The 22,449-nt window shown below is 35.6% G+C and overlaps 1 protein-coding gene and 1 pseudogene across 1 annotated transcript; one reads left to right on the top strand and one right to left on the bottom strand.

The window, feature by feature from the left end:
• Nucleotides 1-683: 683 nt before the first annotated feature.
• On the top strand, nucleotides 684-783 carry LOC113276747 (annotated as a pseudogene).
• A 19,313-nt stretch (nucleotides 784-20,096) lies between these two features.
• On the bottom strand, nucleotides 20,097-21,826 carry LOC113272603. Its single transcript, XM_026522415.1, has 6 exons — nucleotides 21,763-21,826; nucleotides 21,317-21,689; nucleotides 20,943-21,102; nucleotides 20,676-20,778; nucleotides 20,464-20,564; nucleotides 20,097-20,354 (listed from the first exon to the last, which is right to left on the bottom strand). Exons 1-6 carry the CDS (start codon nucleotides 21,824-21,826, stop codon nucleotides 20,097-20,099), a joined length of 1,059 nt encoding a protein of 352 aa, XP_026378200.1.
• Between the last annotated feature and the right edge of the window lie 623 nt (nucleotides 21,827-22,449).

Here is a 22,449-nt window from a genome sequence, read left to right as displayed (position 1 = left end):
TTAACTCGAAAATAGCCTGACTATTTTCTTGTCCTATCCTATTACTAGCTTGTAGACTCTGTTCTGCGGATAATTGGAATTTTGCAGTTCGCTGAGTTAACAAGGCGAGAGATTCCTCTAAACTTAGGATTTTCTTATCTGACTGATTCTGAAACTGAGCTAGTCCTGAAGGATTCTTAGTATAGCCAAAACCTGGGGGAGCATTAGAATTACTAAACTGACCTTGACTTTGGCCCTTAGACCACGAAAGGTTTGGATGGTTTCTCCAACCAGGATTATAGGTTTCTTAATATGGGTCAATCTTTTGACGGTTATCAAATCTAGTGTTATTATAAAGAGCATTGGCCTGCTCTTCAATATTCTGACCTTCCCAAAAAGGCTCCACTCTACCACTAGTCTGGCCCACTTCTAAGGCTTCTAACCTTTTTTCTATAGCAACAATTTTGGCATCTGATTCATAGCCTCCTTATACCCTATTAACGTTTCCTCTACTTAAAAGAATTTTTTTCTGGGGTGCCCTACTATTTTCCCACTGCTGGGTTTTTTCGGCGATTTCATTAAAAAATTCCATCGCCGCATCAACAGTTTGGTTTTCAAATCCACCAGTGCATAGAGACTCAACCATGGTCGTTGTGGAATAATATAAACCCTCATAAAGGATATGAACTAGCCTAACCTTTTCTAAACCATGATGAGGACACTGGGATAATAAATCATTGAACCTTTCCAAATACCTATATAAAGATTCTCCCTCTTGTTGTGAAAATGTGCATATTTGCGTCCTAATAGACGATGTTTTGTGCCTAGGGAAAAACTTATTGAAAAAGGCAGATGTAAGTTGTTCATATGTCTCAATTGACTCGGAGTCCAAACTATACAGCCACGAATTGGCCTTATCTTTCAGGGAAAATGGGAATAACCTAAGTTTCAAAGAATCATCATCTAAGCCTCTAATTCTTAGAGTACTACAAATTTCCTCAAAATCCCTAACATGGTAATAAGGGTTTTCATTTTATTTCCCTAAAAAGATTGGGAACATCTGTAAGGTCCCAGGTTTCAGTTCATAGGGTGCCTCCGTTTCAGCTAACTTAATACAAGAAGGACGGGTAGTCCTAGTTGGATTCAACAAAGCTTTCAAAGTTGCCATTTCTGGCGCTATCGGAGCAACAAGGATTCTCTCCTCAGTCAAAGGACGTTCAAAAACAGACTCTTCAAAAGTCGGACTTTCTAGATTAAGGTAATCGAGACGCTTCGAACTACTAAGTTTCTCTTTAACAAATCTACCTAGTGCGTCTCTTTTACGTTCAGGTATACAATAGAATTTTCTAAATTGGAAGGGTAAGCAAACACAGATCAAGGCCGACTCAACCAAATCAAACCTATTGATTTCTAGCAAACAAAAAGCATGATGGCTCCACTTAGATTGTTTCTAGACCAGCTTCTAATCCTTCAAACGGGAATTCGTTACAATTTAAGCAAACTCCTCTGGAATCAATCCGAGTTAACGTAAGTTGAATAGAGGCGAGGGAAGCTCGGTGGAGCTTTGATACCCAAGGCCTCACCGGTATTACAAGGCGGCCCAGTCACGCATTCAACTTACAGAAACCGTCAAGAGCTTCGAAGTATGCTTAAAAGAGTAACCAATATTTTTCGAATGACTTTCCTATTAAGCTCGTTACCCTATCGGTCTCGTTCTAGTCAAAATTTTAGGCTTAGGTTCGCGTAGGTTACGTGTTCCTAAAGCGGGCAAGAAGAGAACGGTGATGAAATCCGAACCCTTATCTTGTATGGCCAGGCCTTGCCCTTTACTAGAAAAATAAATGTCCGTATTCAGTCCTCAACATATATGCATACGAATGAGTCCAGTAACTCGCTGACAGGGGATTCGCGAGTGTTTAGAATCTTACCTCCCGTTCCAGATGGGGGATGAATCTGTTGTAGTCGACTCGGGCCACTGACTCCGATGTCTAGTGTACGAACTGGAACCTACCCTTTGAGATTATGTGTGATTCTTCAGATTATGCTATAAGCGTCGTTTTAGGACAACGAGAAAACAAATTACTTCATGTGATTTATTATGCTAGAAAAACTCTGAATGATGCCCAAATGAACCACACAACTACCGAGAAGGAACTTTTAGCCATCGTGTTTGCCTTGGATAAGTTTAGGTCCTACCTATTAGGTTCTAAGATCATAATCTATACAGATCATGCTGCTTTGAAATACCTTTTATCTAAGAAGGATACCAAACCTAGATTAATTAGATGGATCCTATTGTTACAGGAATTTTCCCCAGACATTAGAGACAAAAAGGGTGCAGAAAATGTAGTAGCAGACCACATGGCTAGGCTAGTTGTTAGGTCCCCTAGTGATTCCCTTCCTATAAGGGATAGCTTTCCTGATGAACAATTGTTCTCTGTTTCCCAATCACCTTGGTATGCAAATATACTGAATTATCTTGTTACTGGTCGAACCCCTCAACATTAGGGTAAGCAAGATCGTTCTAAGTTTTTACCCGAGGTTAAGCATTTCTTTTGGGACGATCCTTATCTGTTTAAGTATTGTCCGGACCAGATTATTAGGAGATGTGTATCTGAGAGTGACCAGTCTAGTATTATCTCCTTTTTGTCATGAACATGCATGTGGGGGTCATTTTAGTGCTAAGAAGACTGCTGCTAAGATTTTGCAGTGTGGATTTTACTGGCCTTCGTTGTTTAAAGATTCTCATAGTCATTGTGTTTCTTGTGAGCGTTGCCAGAAGTTAGGAACCATTTCCCGTAGAAATATGATGCCTTTGAACCCTATTTTAGTGATTGAGGTCTTTGATGTGTGGGGCTTTGATTTTATGGGTCCATTTACTACTTCGTTTGGTTATCTTTACATACTTGTCGCTGTAGACTATGTGTCTAAGTGGGTTGAGGCGGTTCCGTGTAAAACGAATGACCACAGGGTCGTAGTCCAGTTTTTGAAAGAGAATATACTTACACGTTTTGATACACCGCGAGTTATAATTAGTGATGGAGGTTCACACTTTTGTAATAGACCGTTTGCTCTTTTAATGAAACAATACGGTATTACCCATAAAGTAGCAACCCCATATCACCCTCAGACTAGTGGTCAGGTAGAGGTTTCCAATAAGGAAATTAAACGTATTCTAGAGAAAACAGTTAATCCAAATAGGAAAGACTGGTCTTTGAGGCTTACTGATGCCTTATGGGCTTACCGTACTGCGTTTAAGACACCCATTGGAATGTCACCTTATCGTTTAGTGTTTGGCAAGGCATGTCACCTGCCTGTTGAGTTAGAGCATCGAGCCTATTGTGCCATTAAGATTTTAAACTTTTCACTTGACAAGGCAGGAGCTCAAAGAAAGCTGCAGCTCAATGAGTTGGACGAGATTCGTAGAGATGCATACGATAGTGCTAAGGAGTATAAGAACAAAATGAAACATGTGCATGATAGGAATATTTTACGAAAGTCATTTTCTCTAGGTCAGAAAGTTCTTCTGTATGACACTCGTTTGCATCTATTCCCCGGGAAGTTGCGCTCTCGGTGGACCGGTCCTTTTGTGGTCCATATTGTTTTTTCTCATGGCGCTGTTGAGATTGAGACACCAGATGGTAGTAGTTCTTCGAAGGTTAACGGTCAGCGATTGAAGCCCTTTTTAGAGCCTTTTCCTACCGGTGATGTTGAGGAGGTCCCTCTGGAGGACCCTGTTTACCTTGATTGACCATCGAGGCGATTTTGTATGTTGTATAATATTTTTATAGGTTTTTGGCTACACTTCACCCAGGTACTATCTTTCCGACTTCTCTCTTTACTATTTCCTCATGTTACTTATATTTTTGGTACTGTTCTTTGATTAGAAACATTGATGACAATGTTAGATTTAAGTTTGGGGGTGGGGTAGAACTTTTTGTTACCTTTTCGTTGCAATAAATAAACTCCAGAGCCTAGAAATTTATCCCTATTAAAGATGGCACTAACCAATATAAGTGGATGGAAGCATTTTGGTTGTAGGAGTTGAGGAACCAATCTGACTAGATGACAACATCTAAAGAGTCTATTCATAAAAGCACATAGCTCAGGTGTTAGAAATAACATGATAGTTTCACCATATCTCGTTGAGTCCTTTTCACTTCTGTTTTTATTTTGTTTTTAAATTATGTTTCTCTAAGTGATTAGGTGGGGCTCATGATTCAAGTTGTTACCAATGCTAGGGTGAATTAGAGTGATTGAAAAAAAAAAAAAAAAAAGACCAGACCATCAGACCAACTGAAATAAATTCAATAAAGTCGACCACTGGAACCCTTGTATATGCCAGTTGTGTTGACCTAGAGTTAGGATTATCGACCACTGGTACCCTTGTATATGCCAGTGTGTTGATATTAGTCAGACCGGTATCTCAGTCCATTAGGATAGGTTCATTTTGGCGGAGGCCTTCAGACAGATATGAGAAACATCGTTCACCTAGTAAACATCAAAACCATCTATGTTTTTCTATATCCATCTTCTTAATCTATCCATGTGATTTGTTTTGACTCCGGATATTGATGTCCATAGTGCGACTATCTGAGTAGAGCTCTGTCACTTCATATGAATTTTAGTATGCTTGAGTGCAAACTCATGTACAACAATTGGAATTTCGCATCAGGGTACTTCCTCATGTAGTCAATAAGTATGCCAACCAAGGAGATTGTTTAGTGCCTTCCAAGGTTCTGTGTAGATAGCTAGGGTCTGGAGTATAAAGGTTTTGTGGGTATACCTCTGGTAAGCCCTCCGAAGACAACGCTCTGCCACTAGGGACACCTAGGGGTTTAAAGGCTTATTGCATACTCTAAATGCAATCGACGATGCCTGTGACAGTGAGTTAGGATTTTATTTCTATTTTATTTTTTCTCGAGGACTAGCAAATAATAGGTTTGGGGGTATTTAATAGACACATTTTTGTGTCCGATTTGTCTCGATTCTATATATTGTTAGGGCTCATTTTTGTACTTATTATGGTGTTTTATTTATTTGTAGGTATTTTTGGACAATAAACATTTTTGGAAAAAAATTGGCTCGAAAAGTTGTCAGAAAGCACTCGGAGGACATTTGCTATTTGGACTCTCACTTTGGATAAGGGGTAACCTAATTACTAAGGGGCATCCCATTTCCAGGCAGTTGTTAATCGCACCCCTACCCTGGATAAGGGGCAACCATCTTCAACATTTCAAAAACCAGGTTTTGGCGGGAAAATAGGTGCAGTGAAGAACAGTTTTGGCAATCGTGATTTGGAGGAGTTTGAGGTCGATTAAACCTCTGATTTTCATTGGATAGACTCCTTATGGGTCTAGGAATCTGATATGGGTGTTTAAATCGATTAGACTGGGCTCAATCGACGGATTTTTCTTACAACAGAAAATATGGAAACTCACGTATGTGACCTGTTTTAGGGAATTTTAGAGATATTAAAGTGTTGTAAACTTTCCTAAGGAAGAGTTTAGAATAAAAAGGAAAGCTCAGAAACGCGTAGAAATTCTAAAACAAGAAATTGCCGCAACTTGGCCGTGAAGAGAAGGAAAGAGATTTTGGAAGATTTGGGAGAGATTTAATCGGTATTTTTGATATAAATAGATGTCTTGGGTCATATAAAAGAGGTATCGAGAGTTTGGGAACCTAAGGAGAGCCAGAGAAGAAGAAATCAAAGATTTACCAAACTCTGTTTCTGATGCTGCTGCTGAAGAGGAAGAACGCGAAGAACATTGACGCACGGGAAACAGTCGCAGAACAGTGTCGTTGTTTAAAAGCTGAAGAACATTAAGCTGTGCAGGACAGTCATATTCTAGGGTCTTAAAATCAGCGAAAAAGCAACAGTATTTACAACAGCTGTTTTGCAACAATCATCTAAGTTTCCAATGTCTTAGATTGAACAAGATTATCATGAAAACCCAAATTTCTAGTCCAAAATAATCTGTGAACAATCTTTAAGTAATTCTGGCGTGCGTTACAGATGCCAAGAGAAAGTTTCCCAAAGAGGTTTCCCATGAGAATCGGCTTTAGGGATCATTCAAACACAAACTTATTAGGTTTATGGTGTTTACCTGCTCTGATACCAATTGAAAATGCGGGGGTCTAACAACCACACCCAACAATTCGTTTGGCAATCTGAGAGGACTTACTCCAATATACTTTCTACAGAATCAACTAGACAGTCAGACTCAATCTAGAGAAAAGTATATCAAAGAGTTTATATATCTTTAACTCTTAATTCAATCCGCAATCAACAAATAGAAATGTGCGAGCCCAATTGAATATAAGAGGAGTAACTTGAACGGTACCAAAGACCAATGTTCAAGGATCAATCAATTTCAATCAACAACCAACGGTTGAATTTCCCAATTGATCGATTAGACGCACAACCTGTGATATTTTAAACAAAATATAAAGCGGAAAATAAATAACACATACACCAGAAGTTTTGTTAACGAGGAAACCGCAAATGCAGAAAAACCTCGGGACCTAGTCCAGATTGAACACCACACTGTATTAAGCCGCTATAGACACTAGCCTACTACCAATGAACTTCGGACTGGATTGTAGTTGAACCCTAATCAATCTCACACTGATTCAAGGTACAGTTGCGTTTCTTATGTCTCTGATACTATGCACTTGATTCCCTTAGATCGAACTTATCTTATTACCCACAAATGAAAAGTACCCATATTTAGGTTTATGTAAACGTACCCAAACGCGTACACCATGTTGGCTCCACAATAGTTAACTGAAGTTAGCCATCATAGAAGTATACAATAACACAATTGAAAAAAAATCGGTTTGATTCACTCGAATCAATTCATGAACATTATAGCCACGGTTTGCAAAGATTACATTCCTTATTATATAAATGTTTAAGTTCATGTACACAACCGATTTTAGAAAGTAACCTACTCAATTATGCAAACGGGTACGCATACTTAGGTAGCTGGACCGAGTTTGGTTACGCTAGTACGCATACGGGTGCGCATACCAATTCACACTTCCAAACTCCAGCAGAAATTCACGGACGTGAAACTTCCACCAGTATGCGTACGGGTACGCATACTTGCCCAGACATCAGCAACTTCCAGTACGTGTACGGGTACGCATACTTCAGGCTCCCGGTTTTGGACTTACACACAAATGTGATAACACACTATGTTTATATCCAAACATGGTTGCTTGATTCTAAACTCTTAATTTCAATCATTGAAACTTTCTTAGAGGATGACAATAGTCGTTCTTCACATACTATTAACATCAAAGCGATTTTCAAGTTATTGAAATTATCAAATGAAACATTCCAAGACTACAGCAAATGATTGTATCACACAAACCATGTAAAATGTTACTTGGCACTTTTCACATGATCATATTCTGAATTTCATCAAGAATGTAAGATGAACTTGGTCGAAGCGAAAGCTTTCCAACACATATTCCGAGAAATATGTAAGCGAGTTAAACTCAGCTCGAAATCGCAAATGTGTATAATAAAAAACTATATCGTAATACGACTTATATCTCAATATAGGAGATAAAGTAGAAATAGACTTTTCAAGTGATAGATGAGTTTCAGTCTCCACATACCTTTTGTTAATTAAGCTCCACAAGTTCTCGTAGTAGTTCTTCGTCTTCAAATGATGAACGCCGTGAAGTCTAAGGCTCAACTACACAATCTATGTGTTAGAGAATAGCTTGGTTGAACCCACCAAGCGTTGGTATGTAAAGTTCGGTTGTCATATTTTAGTGAATCAAAACTCGTGTTAGGAGTCGCTTGATTATGTACTAGAGTCAACTTCGTATAGGTTAGCTTGAAAGTATTAGGATATGAGACATTACAAGTATTGCGAAGACTTAAAGATGTGAAGAAGCAAGGAGCTACAATGACAACAATCATCCTTCCACTTGAGGTTAGTGATATTTGACTTGAACTATTTCATTCCCTAACGTATCTTTCAAGTCGTGCATATTGAAAACAAAACTGCGAAGCATGTTTGAACTCTAGATAGACATAGTATTAAGGAATACAATACGAGGTTTATTTCTTAACCATTAAACTTTGTAGATAAGACATCGACATAATCTATTGAATGCTATTGTGTTTATGTATTGGTATAAGGTGAAGATTTCGAAGTAAATTCATGAACTTGTTTTGTGAATCGAAAAAGGAAATCGCCATACATTATTGGTAATGTTATTCATTGCATATCTTTTGAACTACCAATATGTGTGATTAGTATAACTGCTCATGACTTGTTTATGTTCTTGTTAAAACTATTCACAAAGGCCTGACTTTTGTATTGGTATGACTTTTACTAGTGAAGCCGATCTTAAGTAATCACCTGAAATGGTATGATCGATTTTGTGATTTGTGTAAGACCGACTCTGGGTAAAGGGGAACCGATCCTAGTAAGAGGTGCAACACATCACAAAGGGGAATCGATCCTTGTATGAGGTGCAGTAAGGGGAACCGATCCTATGACATGTGCAACACGTTTTTAGGCAAAGGAGAACCGATCATATGGACATGTGCAACACGTACAAGTTAGATACCATATATTTGTGGGGAACCGATCCTAAGGACATGTGCAACAAGGGGGAACCGATCCTTGAAACATGTGCAATCGGCCACAAAAAATCTCAATCAAATTCGAGCACGTTTTGTGTTTTTAACACAAAAAATTATCAAAAAATATCTTTTCAAATTTTCTATTATTCTAGAAATAATAGAGATATCCAAAATATATTTGGTTAATGTGTAAAAATGTCGACATACTTTGAACACATACAGTAATATTTATCTTTTATTGTTCAAAGTTATTCCTTAATAGCTTAAGGAAGAAAATCCCAGGATCGAAACATAAATAAGTTAAGAATCTTTTAATTAAGGTTATTAATTTCATTTTTAGGAAAATAAGAATTAGTAACGTTCATTTACTAATTAAAGATTTTCTGAGAGATTTCAATCATTATTTTTGGACAGAGCATTTCCAAGAATTATGGAAACCAAATTTTTGCTTTAATGAATATCTTGAGAATATTTTCGGTTTTGGAAATTCCTTGGTGTCCAAACTTCCTAGTCTATAAATACTGGAGTTTGCAATTCTAGCAAACTAATCCGGCGTAACAGCAAACTACCTCTTGTTGTGCTGCTACTGGTGAAGCCGCCTATTCGGAGAGGAGAGTAACCTAATTAGGCGAAACCTCTTACGGACGCTTAGTTTAAAGCCTTCTTTGGGATTGGGAATCTCTAGTCCGTACCGTTGGTGGGAAACTAGATAATTGTGGTTTATCTTTTGTTTTCAGTGATTTGATTGAATAACGGTGATTGAACTTTGATTGCACCTAGTTTGTTTATGCTTGATAATCTTCTCTTATGATATAAGATTCACTCAAACTAGTTCAGAGTTTCGACATGGATCTTTAGACTGTTGTTAGTTCTAAAGACGATCTTGTGATAATCCATTGTTAACAGACTCCGTTCTGTGCGTGATTGATCATAAGAGATTCAACTGATTGTGTGCAGGTGTTTATTGAAGATCTAAGAAGATTTGAAGACGAAGAAGATATTGAATATTTCTAATTTGTGAGTTCATAATCTTTGGTGTGCACAATACTTGTGTCGGTAAAAAGAGGATCCAATTAATAATCGATTTTATCCTTATGATAGAATTGGATTGATTAATTGAGTAGATCGACATCAACACAATTCTTTGGATTAAGAGTGTTGATCGCAAAATCTTAACGATTACTTTGGTAATTGAACATAAGATGGATATAAGGACCTGGCGAAGGAGTTTATGTTAAGATAAACAGAAGAGCCTTTGTCCGACTCATATCACTTGATTGAAGAGAGCTGATACCAAACAGATTTGTTGTTCCTTTATTGTTTGGAATACGAACCAAAGGAATTGATCCAAGTACGTGACTTATTTATAAGTTTGAGGCGTGGGAATACAGACAGAACTAGGTGAACTATAGGTTTAGTTGCTTAGTCTCAATTACACGAAGTTGGTGTAATTTTGTGTAACGGCTTAATCCTGAGAGTATTCAATTCTGGAATAGGTCCCAGGGTTTTTCTGCATTTGTAGTTTTCCTCGTTAACAAAATCTTGTTGTGTCATTTACTTTTATTTTCCGCATTATAATTATTTTTATTATAATTAAAGTAAATCACACAAACGTTAATTCCTATTTACTTGATAACTGAATCCTATTGTGTTTGGTTAAGTCCGAACCTTTTTATCAAGTAAACATACTTCGTTGTTGTATTGTCTCGATCTTGTATCCATAGACGATCACACGAAGTGTGAACCGATTGGTTGTATTGTCTAGACTCAGTCCATAGACAATGACTTTCGGAGAAAGGACTTATAGGTAGGAAAAGTTTAGATTGAGGTATATTTGGGTACCCTCGTCTTTTCAATTGGTATCAGAGCAGGCAAACACGAAAAGATCTAACAATCTGTGTTTGATGTGATCCAACCTATAAGACATGAGTCAAAGTAAAGTTAAGCGAGAGCGGAAACTAAAGAAAGACTCAGTTAACGTATCGCAAGACTTTAAAAGTTTTGATTTTAAGAAATGTTTAAAAGGGGCTTCTTCGTTAAGTTCTACTTTCTCTTCTGAGAATAGTTCTGAATGTTCTCAAGACGAGATTAAGTTAAATCTTGTATGCGTAATCAATGATTCAGACTCTGAAAGAACTCTTCTTGATGACGATAAAAACATTGATTCATCGAATATAGAAACATTTCATCAAAATGAATTAAGCGAAAAATTTCTCTCATGTTCAACTAAACTAATTCTTGCATTAGAAAGAGAAAAAAAATATCTAGACGATATAAATTGTCTGCAAGCTATGATTGATCAACTTGTCATTAGCCTTGACTCCTCAAAGTCTGAATTTGTTTCTCTAAAAATAGAAGCTTCATTAGAGTTACATTCTCTGAAATAAAGGCTTAACAATTGTCTCGAGGAAGCAAAGAAAACTGATTCTAAATATATACAGAATCTTGAAGAAAAAGAAAGTGCTAGTCTTTCTCGAGCGGAACTTTTAGAGAAAGATCGTAATGCTACTTTTGAAAAAGTACATTTGTTGGAAGAGAAACTTGCTGATTATGATGCAAGGATTAACTCTCAACAAAAGAGTTTTGAAGAGAAAGAAGGTGAATATCTCTCCCGAGAAAAACGCCTTGAGGCTGATCTAGCTAGTGCTCTTGATAAAATCAAGATGTTGGAAGAAGAAAATTTGGACCTTAAAAAGTTCAATGCTAGCTCAAATAATTTAACCTCAATGTTAGAAGCAAGTAGAAATCATCGTGATACACGAAGATTGGGCTGTAAGGGAATAGATGTTTCAAATATTAGCAAAGAGGTAAAATTTGTTAAAGCTAAAAATTCTTCTAAACTAGAGGCTTCCACTGATGGAAAAAATGCTAGTATTTCTTGTAAATAAGTAAAACCAGCCAAGCCTAAGAATTATGTTCAATCATTCTCTTCAAGTACGACAATCAAAGAGAGCACTTCTGCTAATGTCAAGGAAGCAACAAAGTTGAACAAAGATAAGAAGAAGAAGAAGAAGAAGAAGAAGAAGAAGAAGAAGAGGAGGAGGAAGAAAAATCGTCGAGCTCCAATGCAAGAGGATCCACAAAAAGATAACATTAAAACTCAGACTTCGTATGTTACTAAGCATTGTTTTTATTGTGGTAATAAAGGGCATGTGGAATGGGTATGCAATATTCGTAAGATAAAAGATACACTTTCTTTTGTATCAAATGAATTGGCTAAGATTGCTCCCCAAAGGAACTCAGATCGGTATTGTCCTAATTTTCAGGAAAAAAATTATTATAATGATAGTTCAAATTTTGCATATCACTCGACAAGGTCGTTTCATAAAAGACCCAATTATAGAAATAGAGATGACTTTTTAAATGCAAAAACAAGATCTGATGTTCCAAATTCGAGAAAGGGTGTTCCGCAAAATATTCAAAAGGACATTGATCCTAATGGTATGAAGGAGAAAACCGCTCCTGCGAAACCCAACTCCAAATGGGTCTCGAAATCCTCCATAGCCAAGAAGGGACCAAAAGTTATTCACAAGAATGACTCTCAGTTGTTAATTGTTGATGACAATAATTACAAGAATTTTCTTGAAAGACTAAAGAGAGATATCATGTATGAATTCTGTTATACTAGTGGACGTTGTGATAATGACACTCATCATCACAAGTCAAAGAAGAAAAACAAGAGATGGAACAAGAGAAAACAAACCAAGCAAGAGGTCAAGAATGATGATTCGGTCTCAGTCACTCGTGACGAACAAGACAAGGATCAACTCAACACAACCTATTTGTGTTAGAATGTGCATGCTCACCTTAGTGCTCAATCTTTTTAAAGGTGAGGAAGCACATGAAAAACTGAGCACATGATCTCTCGGTTATTATATGACTAATTAACATCTTTAGGAGATTTATTGTCTTCTATACTCATACTTTCTCTATCTATATTTGAGGTTTTGATAGAAACGGTAATTTTGAGTTTATGATGTTGATATCTACTGATCATATATGTGTAGCTTTTGTTTTTACGGTTAAAACGAGCCAAAAATCACTGAATTCGGACATCGTATGAAAAAGTTATGTCAAAAACAGTTTAGTGTTGTGATCCGTCACAAGTAACACTTCGGGTACCGATCCTAGTGATAGGTGCAATATGGGGAACCGATCCCAGTGAGAGGTCCCTATACGAAGAAGTGTAAAACTGTTTTTCCCATAACTTCTTCATCCGAACTCGGAATGACCTCATTCTTTTTAAGTTGTTTTCGCAATTCAATTCCCTACAAGATAGAGGATTAAATTCTAGCCCATGTTGGTAGGCTTTATCAAAGGATCATGAGGGATTGTTAAAGTCACAATATGTTGGTAGAAATAATATGTGAAAAAGTGAAAAAGTCACATAATATTGTGAAAAAGTCACAATATGTTGGTAGAAATAATATGTGAAAAAGTGAAAAACTCACATATTATGTTGGTAGAAATAATATGTGAAAAAGTCACAATATGTTGAATCGGTTTGGTTTAGCATAAAATCATATGTGTTTCGACGGTTTTCAACTTTTGCTTGCAATTGTTAAAACCGATTTTCAACCTTTCTCTGGTAAAGGTTGGTTGTTGTTATTCTTTTGTCTTTGCATAAGGATGACAACATGATGATATTTCGATATCAATTCTGCCTGGACGAAGATGCGAACTTATTGGAGAAGTGGATGTGAAATTTGAGGTAACAATCTTGTTAGTTAATTGTTTTCCTGTTTAATAAAATCCTGAATTTTATTTCATATATATTTATTGCTTTTGCTTAACAAAATTTCGGTACAATTGATGTTTATTCCACTATGTGTGTATGGATGTATGTGTGATTCAATTGGTTCCGGTTAAGAAAAACTATTGTTATCTTGCTTTATTGTGTGGTATCAATTGTTTAGGCTTACAAAATTTCGGTGCAATTGTGGTGCTATAATGTCTATGTTGTTTCAATTGCCTCTGGTTGAGGTGATTAATTATGCAAGTTGATTTATTTGGTTTGTATGAGTTATTTATGGCTTAACGAAATAAAATGTTTACGGGATGAGTTGTTTAGTCCAATTCGATTCCGGATAAGAGAAACTAAGTTAATTCTGATCTTAATTAGACTTATCGAAGTGAGGTTTCGGTTATTCAAGTCTAATCGAATGCCTTAACAAGAAATGCTAGTTAACTAACCTAGTACTTGTCTTTTTTAAAATTGAAAGGTCTAAGTTTATGGATAATTAGAACCTGATGATAAAAATAGAGTTACCTTTATTTTGGTCTTACCGAATAAGTGATTGATTTTGTACAATCGGTTTAGCAAAGGAACTAAGGTGCTTGGTTGATTTTTGGTTTTCTAAACTAAAGTGGAAAAATTGTTTCGGACAATTGTTTCCTTGATAACATATCAAAATAAAACTTCTTGTAGTTTCGGTTTTGATATTGGTTATCAGAACATGGTGTGTGGAACCCTCGTGGCTAACTCTACAGGTTGCAAGTCTATTTTGAGATTTGTAAGATTCTTTTCTTGTTGTCCTTTATTTTTCGTTTCTTTGTCATTTTGTGACAAAAAGGGGGAGAAATATATGGAGTAAACAAGTGATACTGTATTGATTTTATATTGATTAGTATCACTAAGGAAAAGAACATTGGTGCTTGAACGTTTATCTAAACAAAAGAGTGAAAGCACAGACTAAGGGGGAGTAACATATCATATTAATTGGTATAACAAAGACGTGCGGATTGAAAATCTACCTATCTTCCTTAGGGGGAGTATTAGCTTTGTTATTATAATGTCAATATCAGCATTTTTAAGGATTAAATGTATGCAGTTTACTGTGCTGTTGAATTCGGGAATCAAGCGAATGTGTAATGATTTCTTGTAATTTGTTTATCCATATGATGTAAGAGTTTTGTCACTAAAATTGACAAAGGGGGATATTGTTAGAGCATAGCTCGGTTGAACCCACCAAGCATTGGTATGTCAAGTTTGGTTGTCATATTTTAGTGAATCAAAACTCATGTTAAGATTCGCTTGATTATGAACTAGAGTCAACTTCGTATAGGTTAGCTTGAAAGTATTAGGATATGAGACATTACAAGTATTGCGAAGACCTGAAGATGTGAAGAAGCAAGGAGCTACAACAACAACAATCATCCTTCCACTTGAGGTTAGTGATATTTGACTTGAACTGTTTCATTCCCTAACGTATCTTTCAAGTCGTGCATATTGAAAACAAAACTGCGAAGCATGTTTGAACTCTAGATAGACATAGTATTAAGGAGTACAATATGAGGTTTATTGCTTAAACATTAAACTTTATAGATAAGACGTCGACATAATCGGTTGAATGTTATTGTGATTATGTATGGGTATAAGGTGAAGATTTTGAAGTAAATTCATGAACTTGTTTTGTGAATCGAAAAAGGAAATCGCCAGTCATTATTGGTAATGTTATTCATTGCATATATTTTGAACTAACAATATGTGTGATTAGTATAACCGCTCATGACTTGTTTATGTTCTTGGTAAAACTATTCACAAAGGCCTGACTTTTGTATTGGTATGACTTTTATTAGTGAAACCGATTTTAAGTAATCACCTGAGATGGTATGATCGAGTTTGTGATTTGTGTAAGACCAACTCTGGGTAAAGGGGAACCGATCCTAGTAAGAGGTGCAACACATCACAAAGGGGAATCTATCCTTGTATGAAGTGCAGCAAGGGGAACCGATCCTATGGACATGTGCAACACGTTTTTAGGCAAAGGGGAACCAATCCTATGGACATGTGCAACACGTACAAGTTAGATAACATATATTTGTGGGGATCCGATCATAAGGACATGTGCAACAAGAGGGAACCGATCCTTTGAGCATGTGCAAACGGCCACAAAAAATCTCAATCAAATCCGAGCACTTTTTGTGTTTTTAACACAAAAAATTATCCAAAAATATCTTTTCGAATTTTTTATTATTCTAGAAATATTAGAGATGCCGAAAATATATTTGGTTAATGTGTAAAGATGTCGACATACTTTGAACACGTACAGTAATGTTTATCTTTTATTTTTCAAAGTTATTCCTTAATAGCTTAAGGAAGAAATCCCATGATCGAAACATAAATAAGTTAAGAATCTTTTAATTAAGGTTATTAATTTCATTTTTTAGGAAAATAAGAATTAGTAATGTGCATTTACTAATTAGAGATTTTCTGAGAAATTTCGATCATTATTTTTGGACAGAGCATTTCCAGGAATTATGGAAACTGAATTTGTGCTTTAATGAATATCTTGAGAATATTTTCGGTTTTGGAAATTCCTTTGTGTCCAAACTTCCTAGTCTATAAATACTGAAGTTTGCATTTCTAGCAAACTAATCCTTCGTAACATCAAACTACCTCTTGTTGTGCTGCTACTGGTGAAGTCTCCTATTCGGAGAGGAGAGTAACCTAATTAGGAGAAATCTTTTACGGCCGCTCGGTTTAAAGTCTTCTTTGGGATTGAGAAGCTCTAGTCAGTACCGTTGGTGGCAAACTAAATAATGGCGGTTTATCTTTTGTTTTCATTGATTTGATTGACTAACGGTGGTTGAATTTTGATTGCACCTAGTTTGTTTATGCTTGAGAATTTTCTCTTCTGATATAAGATTCACTCAAACTAGTTCAGTTGCTTGGTCTCAACTATACGAAGTTGGTGTAATTTTGTGTAGCGGCTTAATCCTGAGAGTATTCAATTCTGGACTAGGTCCCTGGGTTTTTCTATATTTGTTGTTTTCCTCGTTAACAAAATATTGCTGTATCATTTACTCTTATTTTCCGCATTATAATTGTTTTATTATAATTAAAGTAAATCACACAAACGTTAATTCATATTTACTTGATAAGTGAATCCTATTGTGTTTGGTTAAGTCCGAACCTTTTTATCAAGTAAACGTACTTCGTTGTTGTATTGTCTCGATCTTGTATCCATAGACGATCACACGAAGTGTGAACCAATTAGTTGTATTGTCTCGACTCAGTCTATAGACAATCACTTTCGGAGAAAGGACTTATAAGTAGGAAAAGTTTTAGATTGAGGTATATTTGGGTACCCTCGTCTTTTCACTATGTCCTAGTCCGAGACATCTACAAATAGGCTATAAAGCAAGACTTATATTTTTGATCACTAACATTGACAAACATGCTTGAGATAGCAACGCATGCGAGTTCGACCGAGCAATGCTCTAACAATATGGCTAACTTTGGTTAACTATTATTGAGCCAAATCAATATACACGTTTACGTACGCTTACCCATATCTAAATGAGAGTATATTTCATTTGTGTGTGACAAGCTAAGACCATCTATCGGTGAAGAGATATTGCTTTGGTTTCAAGCAAACTTAGCTTGTATCTTAAATCAGATTTTTATCTAACGGTGAATTTCGAATGCTTTTTCTCTAAGCTAACTTAATAAACCCTGATTTGAAAGGATATATAAAGGAGAACTCTAGCAACTGGGAAACCAAATCCCCACACCTCCTGTGTGATACTAGTTGCGACTAGAGTCGATTCTCCTCTAAACTAGGTTTTTCCTAAACCATTATAAGTTAACGACTTAAAGACTTCATTGGGATTCTGAAGTCAGATCTAACTATTTTCTCTGTAGTTGCGTATACTGATCTTACTTGTTATATCGTGTTGAATACTATCTTCTCTAAGATTTGCTCGAGACTTATCTCCGATAGGTAAGATATAAAAACTAATCATAAAGCTCTTCGTCTCATTCTTTGTGATTCCACAATAACTTGTTCTATTATCATGTAGTTAAGTTATTGTGAGGTGATTGATATTTCTAGGCCGTTCTTCAGGAATATAAGACCGGATTATCAATTGGTTCTTGTTCATCTTGATTTTATCAAAAGACGGAACAACTTCATAGATATGTTTGTGGGAGACAGATTTATCTATCAGAATAGACAATTCTGTGGGATACAAATTTGTTTATAAGTCTTCGACTTTGGGTCGTAGCAACTCTTAGTTATGGGTGAGATCAACTAAGGGAATCAAGTGCGTACAGTCCTGCTGGGATTCAGAGACATAAGGAACGCGATTATATCTTGATTAGTATGAGTGTTGGTTAGGGATCAACTACATTCCAGTCTGAAGTTAATTTGTAGTAGGCTAGTGTCTGTAGCATCTTAACATAGTGTGGTGTTCAAAACTGGACTAGGTCCCGGGGTTTTTCTACATTTGCGTTTTTCTCGTTAACAAAACTTCTGGTGTCTATGTTATTTATTTTACGCATTATATTTTCTTGAAATATCGCAGGTTGTGCGTAGTTCAATCAATTTGTGAATCCAACCTTTGGTTGTTGATAGAAATTGATTGACACTTGAACATTGGTTTTTGATACCTTTCAAGTTATTTTTCATATCAATCAGGCTCACATATCTGTTCGATTGCAGATTGTATTGAGAAATAGAGATACAACTATTGGATATATTTCTTTGATTGAGTCTGACTGTTTAGTTGATTCTCACGGAATTATATTGGAGTTTGTCCATATAGATTGCCGAACGAAATATTGGGCGTGGTTGTTAGACCCTCGCTTTTTCACAAAGGAAATGACACATGTAGTGCAAGTGGAACTCAACAAGAAGAGAGCATTAATAGGAAGTCCACCTATAGAAGAGCATGAAATGAAAAACATTCCATGATCGACACAAGAAATCAACCCGGACCGCCTCGTCTAAATTGGTTATTTTTTGAAAAGAAGTGTCAAGAAAAGAAAAAACATAGAAAGAAATGAGGAGAAGGCCATAGACATCTATCAGCAAATGAGATTTAAAATGATGGAAAAGATGTTGAAACCTGTCGAAGCTTAAGCCAAAGTTGGGATCTAGAAAGAAGAATAACTATATCAGGACTGGAGTGAGAGTAAAGGAATGCAACGATTGAATATGAAGAGGATTTTTTGAACAAGAAAAAAAGCACTTTCTGAATTGCTTCAAATGTTTTTAATTTTCAGACAACTTTTTAAAATTTCAGGTGAACTTTCTGTTTGAGACTTACTTCGATCTGATATTTGAATTTGAATACTGATGTTTTGAATGTAGACTTGTGTCAGACTTGCAGGATATATTATATGTTAGAAAAATATTAAGATGTACATGATTGTGGACATGTACTGACATGGTAGAAATTATTAAAGTTTCCATGATTGTGCACATGTAATGACAGAGGTAGAAATTAAAGTATGAATTCTAATTATGCACATGTACTGACAGGTTACTAAATTAGTGTTAATAGTGCTTCTTGTTAATCGACAACTTCTCTCCATTATATCAAAAATGTTAAGATATGCATGATTGTGCACATGTACTGACATCTGGAATGCTGGGATGTGACATAGTGGTGCTTGTACAAAGTAAAATCCAAACTAGATACTTAAAAGAAATAACATAGCATCATTATATATAAAAAAAGGTGTACATAATGGTACACATGTACTGACATGTTAGAAAATTGAAGTTTACAGCAAGGTGTACATGTACTGAAAAGTTTTTTAAATTATGCAGGCCTGATAAAAACACATTAACAGAAGCAAATACCAAAACATAGACTCTTTCAAAGAAAATAACATAGTTTCATCCATTATAAATAAAGTTATAGGAAAAAATAAAGAAAAAGAATTACATAGTTCATAGAAAAAAAATAAAGCTACCAAGACGTAAGCAAAGAATAAAAGTAGTAAAATCATCAAGGGAGGGGGCATGTAGCTTTATTATGATGACCAAGGTTGAAGCACTTTATGCACATCATATGTCTTCTTTACTTCTCCCAAGCACTTTTAATACGCTGAGTTCTTCGTCTACCGGGTAGAGGCCTAGGTATGGGAATAATGATCCGGCAAGAAGGATCATAAACCTCCAGCTTGTCAATATTGAGAATAGGCCATATGATATCTTAGTATGCCAAGTTGAACCATTCAGTGGAGAAATATGTCTCAACATTTCATAGATATCGTCCCCCTTAGCATGAATGGCAGCACAAGCATGTTTACAAGGAAAACCATTCACTCGCCACCTATGATATGTACATGTTTTCTGTAGAAGATCTACACAGTGAGATCTTGGAGAATGGACTTCATACAATCTATCCCCTAACTCACTAACCCTCCAAGTATGACCAATATCGGTGTTCTCCTTGAGTAAAGCCTCGTATATGAGAATGGACCTAGTGTTAAAAGTTTATACGAGCTTCTACCCTTCTGTTAGAATTCATCCACATTATCTTTAACCTGAAAAATAAAACACAAAGTTGCATAAATTAAATGCAAATCCAAAAACAAAATAAACATGTGTACAACTATGTACACATTAAGAAAATACATGTGTACAACTATGTACACATAGTTGAATAGATATGGGAAGATCAAAAAAATCAACATGTACACAACTATGTAGACAAAAATAAAAATCACCTCATTAATTAAAAAAAACAATTGTTTAATTAATCATACTCATCATATCTCATCCAACAGAGCGTAAGTAGAAAACTTTTTATCATCACTAATCCAGTTGTTAAATGACTCAGCAACACTTGAAGAGTGAGCACCACATCCACGTACAAGGAAAAATGCAAAAGCCCAGTTCTCCATTGGAATAGTCCTGATATAATTGAAAACATATCCACAGCCAAGCACATGCATACCTCGCAAACCAACTTCATAGTTAGCATATGTATAAGAGTAAGTAGCTAACAACCTTGAAATTCGCGTCACCTGATCGAGTGAGAAGATGTCCCTGGATGTGATAAAATAAAAAATTATGGAATGAATTAGGGAATACAGTTCCCTGTATAAAGCATTCTCCACGATCACTAAAAAAAACAATAGGACGAGCATCAACAACTTCTTTAGGATTGTTCAAAAACCACTCCCAATTAGCTTTATCTTCAACGTGGATAAGAGAAAAATCGTATGGGTAAAAACCTAAAAATAACAGAATAAAAAAATTAAAACAAAGACATATGTGGCCAAAATATAAGTTTGCATACTAAAAATAAATAAAAATAATACTGACAAAAACAAAGGAATACTAACCGTTATTGCCATTGACACAGGTTGTAGCCAATAAACCACCCTTGAATCTACCAGTAATAAAAGTAACATCTAAGTAAATCATGGGCCTAAGATACTTATAGCTCTTCTTACAAGCACCAAAACATATCAACAACCTCAGAAATCTTCTTGTTGTATTATCAAACTCAAATTTCACATATCTAAAAGGATTAGTTTCCTCAGTGGCTTTGACATACCAAACTAAATCAGTAACAACTTCTCGTCATTCCCACACTATTGTTCAAATACCGCTTCTTTACCTGTACGAGCATAGTGGTACTCAACGTTGGACCCAAAAGTTCTTTTAAAAAGTAAAATGGTCTGGTTGGGTTTTAAACTAGGATCTCCATTTATATGTTCAGATATCAAATACTTTACAATCTTGGTTGTAACTGATGGACTCTTCAACCTCAAATCAATACCACATCCACAAAAAGTAAACATAGAACAAGTAAAATTAAATAATATGCACCACAATGTACACCTAAAAAGCCTAAAAATAAGCAATGTGCACCACAGTGTACACGTAAAATCCTACATAATAAGATGCACAACTATGAACACCACTATGAACACCAGAAAAAGGAAAATCAGTAATGTGGATAAATAAGAACACCGCTCACCTGTGAAGCATATTAGCATCTTTCAGAACAAATCGAGATAAGCCCTCATTCACAAGCACAAAGTGAATCCTCCATGAACAACCATTTTCCTTAAATTTTGCAGTATAATGAGTCGTGCCATTTTTCAGAATCCTAATTTTGTAACAAGTAGCTAGTTTGTACTTAGCAACAGAGACTCTAACTACTTCAATACTACCAATAAACTCTCTACCTATCTTGTCAAAAATATACAACCACTCATCAGAAACAAGAGGCTTACCCTTGTCTGCATCATTATCTATCACCATAGCAAGTTTAGGAGTACCAGAGCTTTCAGTTACACCATAATTTGTGGTACTAGAACCAGAACTAATACTACAATTTAGAACGAGAACTAATATTTTGAAGCACACCAACATTCAAATAAAAATCTTCATTGTTAATCAGATTCGTAAAAGCAATTATACCTTTCAGAGATATATTACCAGATACAAGAACTCTGCGATGATTGTCCATATATCTCAAAACCATAGTCTCAAAAGACAAAGACCTCCACTTCTTACATGTAAAACTCTTCATCTCATCTAAGGTGATCTGTGTACTTATACAAAAAGGCGTATAATGTTCGCTATAGCATAAACAACCTTCTCAGACATGGTTGATACCCTTGCATATCACAAAATATGTTTATAAAAAAAATATACTGTGTACATTAAAGTGCACAAGCTATATAAACTGAAATATATCGTGTAAAAGAAAATACACATGCCATAAAGCACCATAAAAATATAGCAGTTACTATATCAATTAATCACCATGAATAAAATTCAGAGCATTGTAAAAACACACAGATGAAGACATTACAAGATCTAAATCACATATAAAAAGATCTAAATCACCAGCACATAGATCTCAAAAAGACGATAAATCATAAAAAAAATATATGAATCAACTAACACGGAGATTTAAAATCTAAAAGATTTGAATAACATGTCAAGACATGAAAGAAATAATTCTTCGAATCAATCTTCAAATGAAAGATTTGAAAAAACTGAAGTGTATACACTGTACAAGAAAGTACACATTATAGATAATCAAAAAATAAAAAGAAATAAATTAATCGAAGACCAAAGATTCAACGTCTTAATAAAAGA

The sequence above is a fragment of the Papaver somniferum genome, chromosome 4, assembly GCF_003573695.1.
Source record: "Papaver somniferum cultivar HN1 chromosome 4, ASM357369v1, whole genome shotgun sequence".
NCBI lineage: Eukaryota > Viridiplantae > Streptophyta > Magnoliopsida > Ranunculales > Papaveraceae > Papaver > Papaver somniferum.
Note: the sequence above shows the minus strand (reverse complement) of the source record. Positions and strands in the feature narration are given on the sequence as shown.

Coding starts and splice junctions, on each gene's coding strand:
- LOC113272603 (XM_026522415.1), bottom strand. CDS start 21,826: ATGGTTTTGAGATATATGGACAATCATCGCAGAGTTCTTGTATCTGGT. Junction 20,779..20,942: donor CTCGTACAGGTAAAGAAGCG/GTATTTGAACAA, acceptor GCTTGTAAGAAG/AGCTATAAGTATCTTAGGCC. Junction 20,565..20,675: donor CTGTGTCAATGGCAATAACG/GTTAGTATTCCT, acceptor TGTTATTTTTAG/GTTTTTACCCATACGATTTT.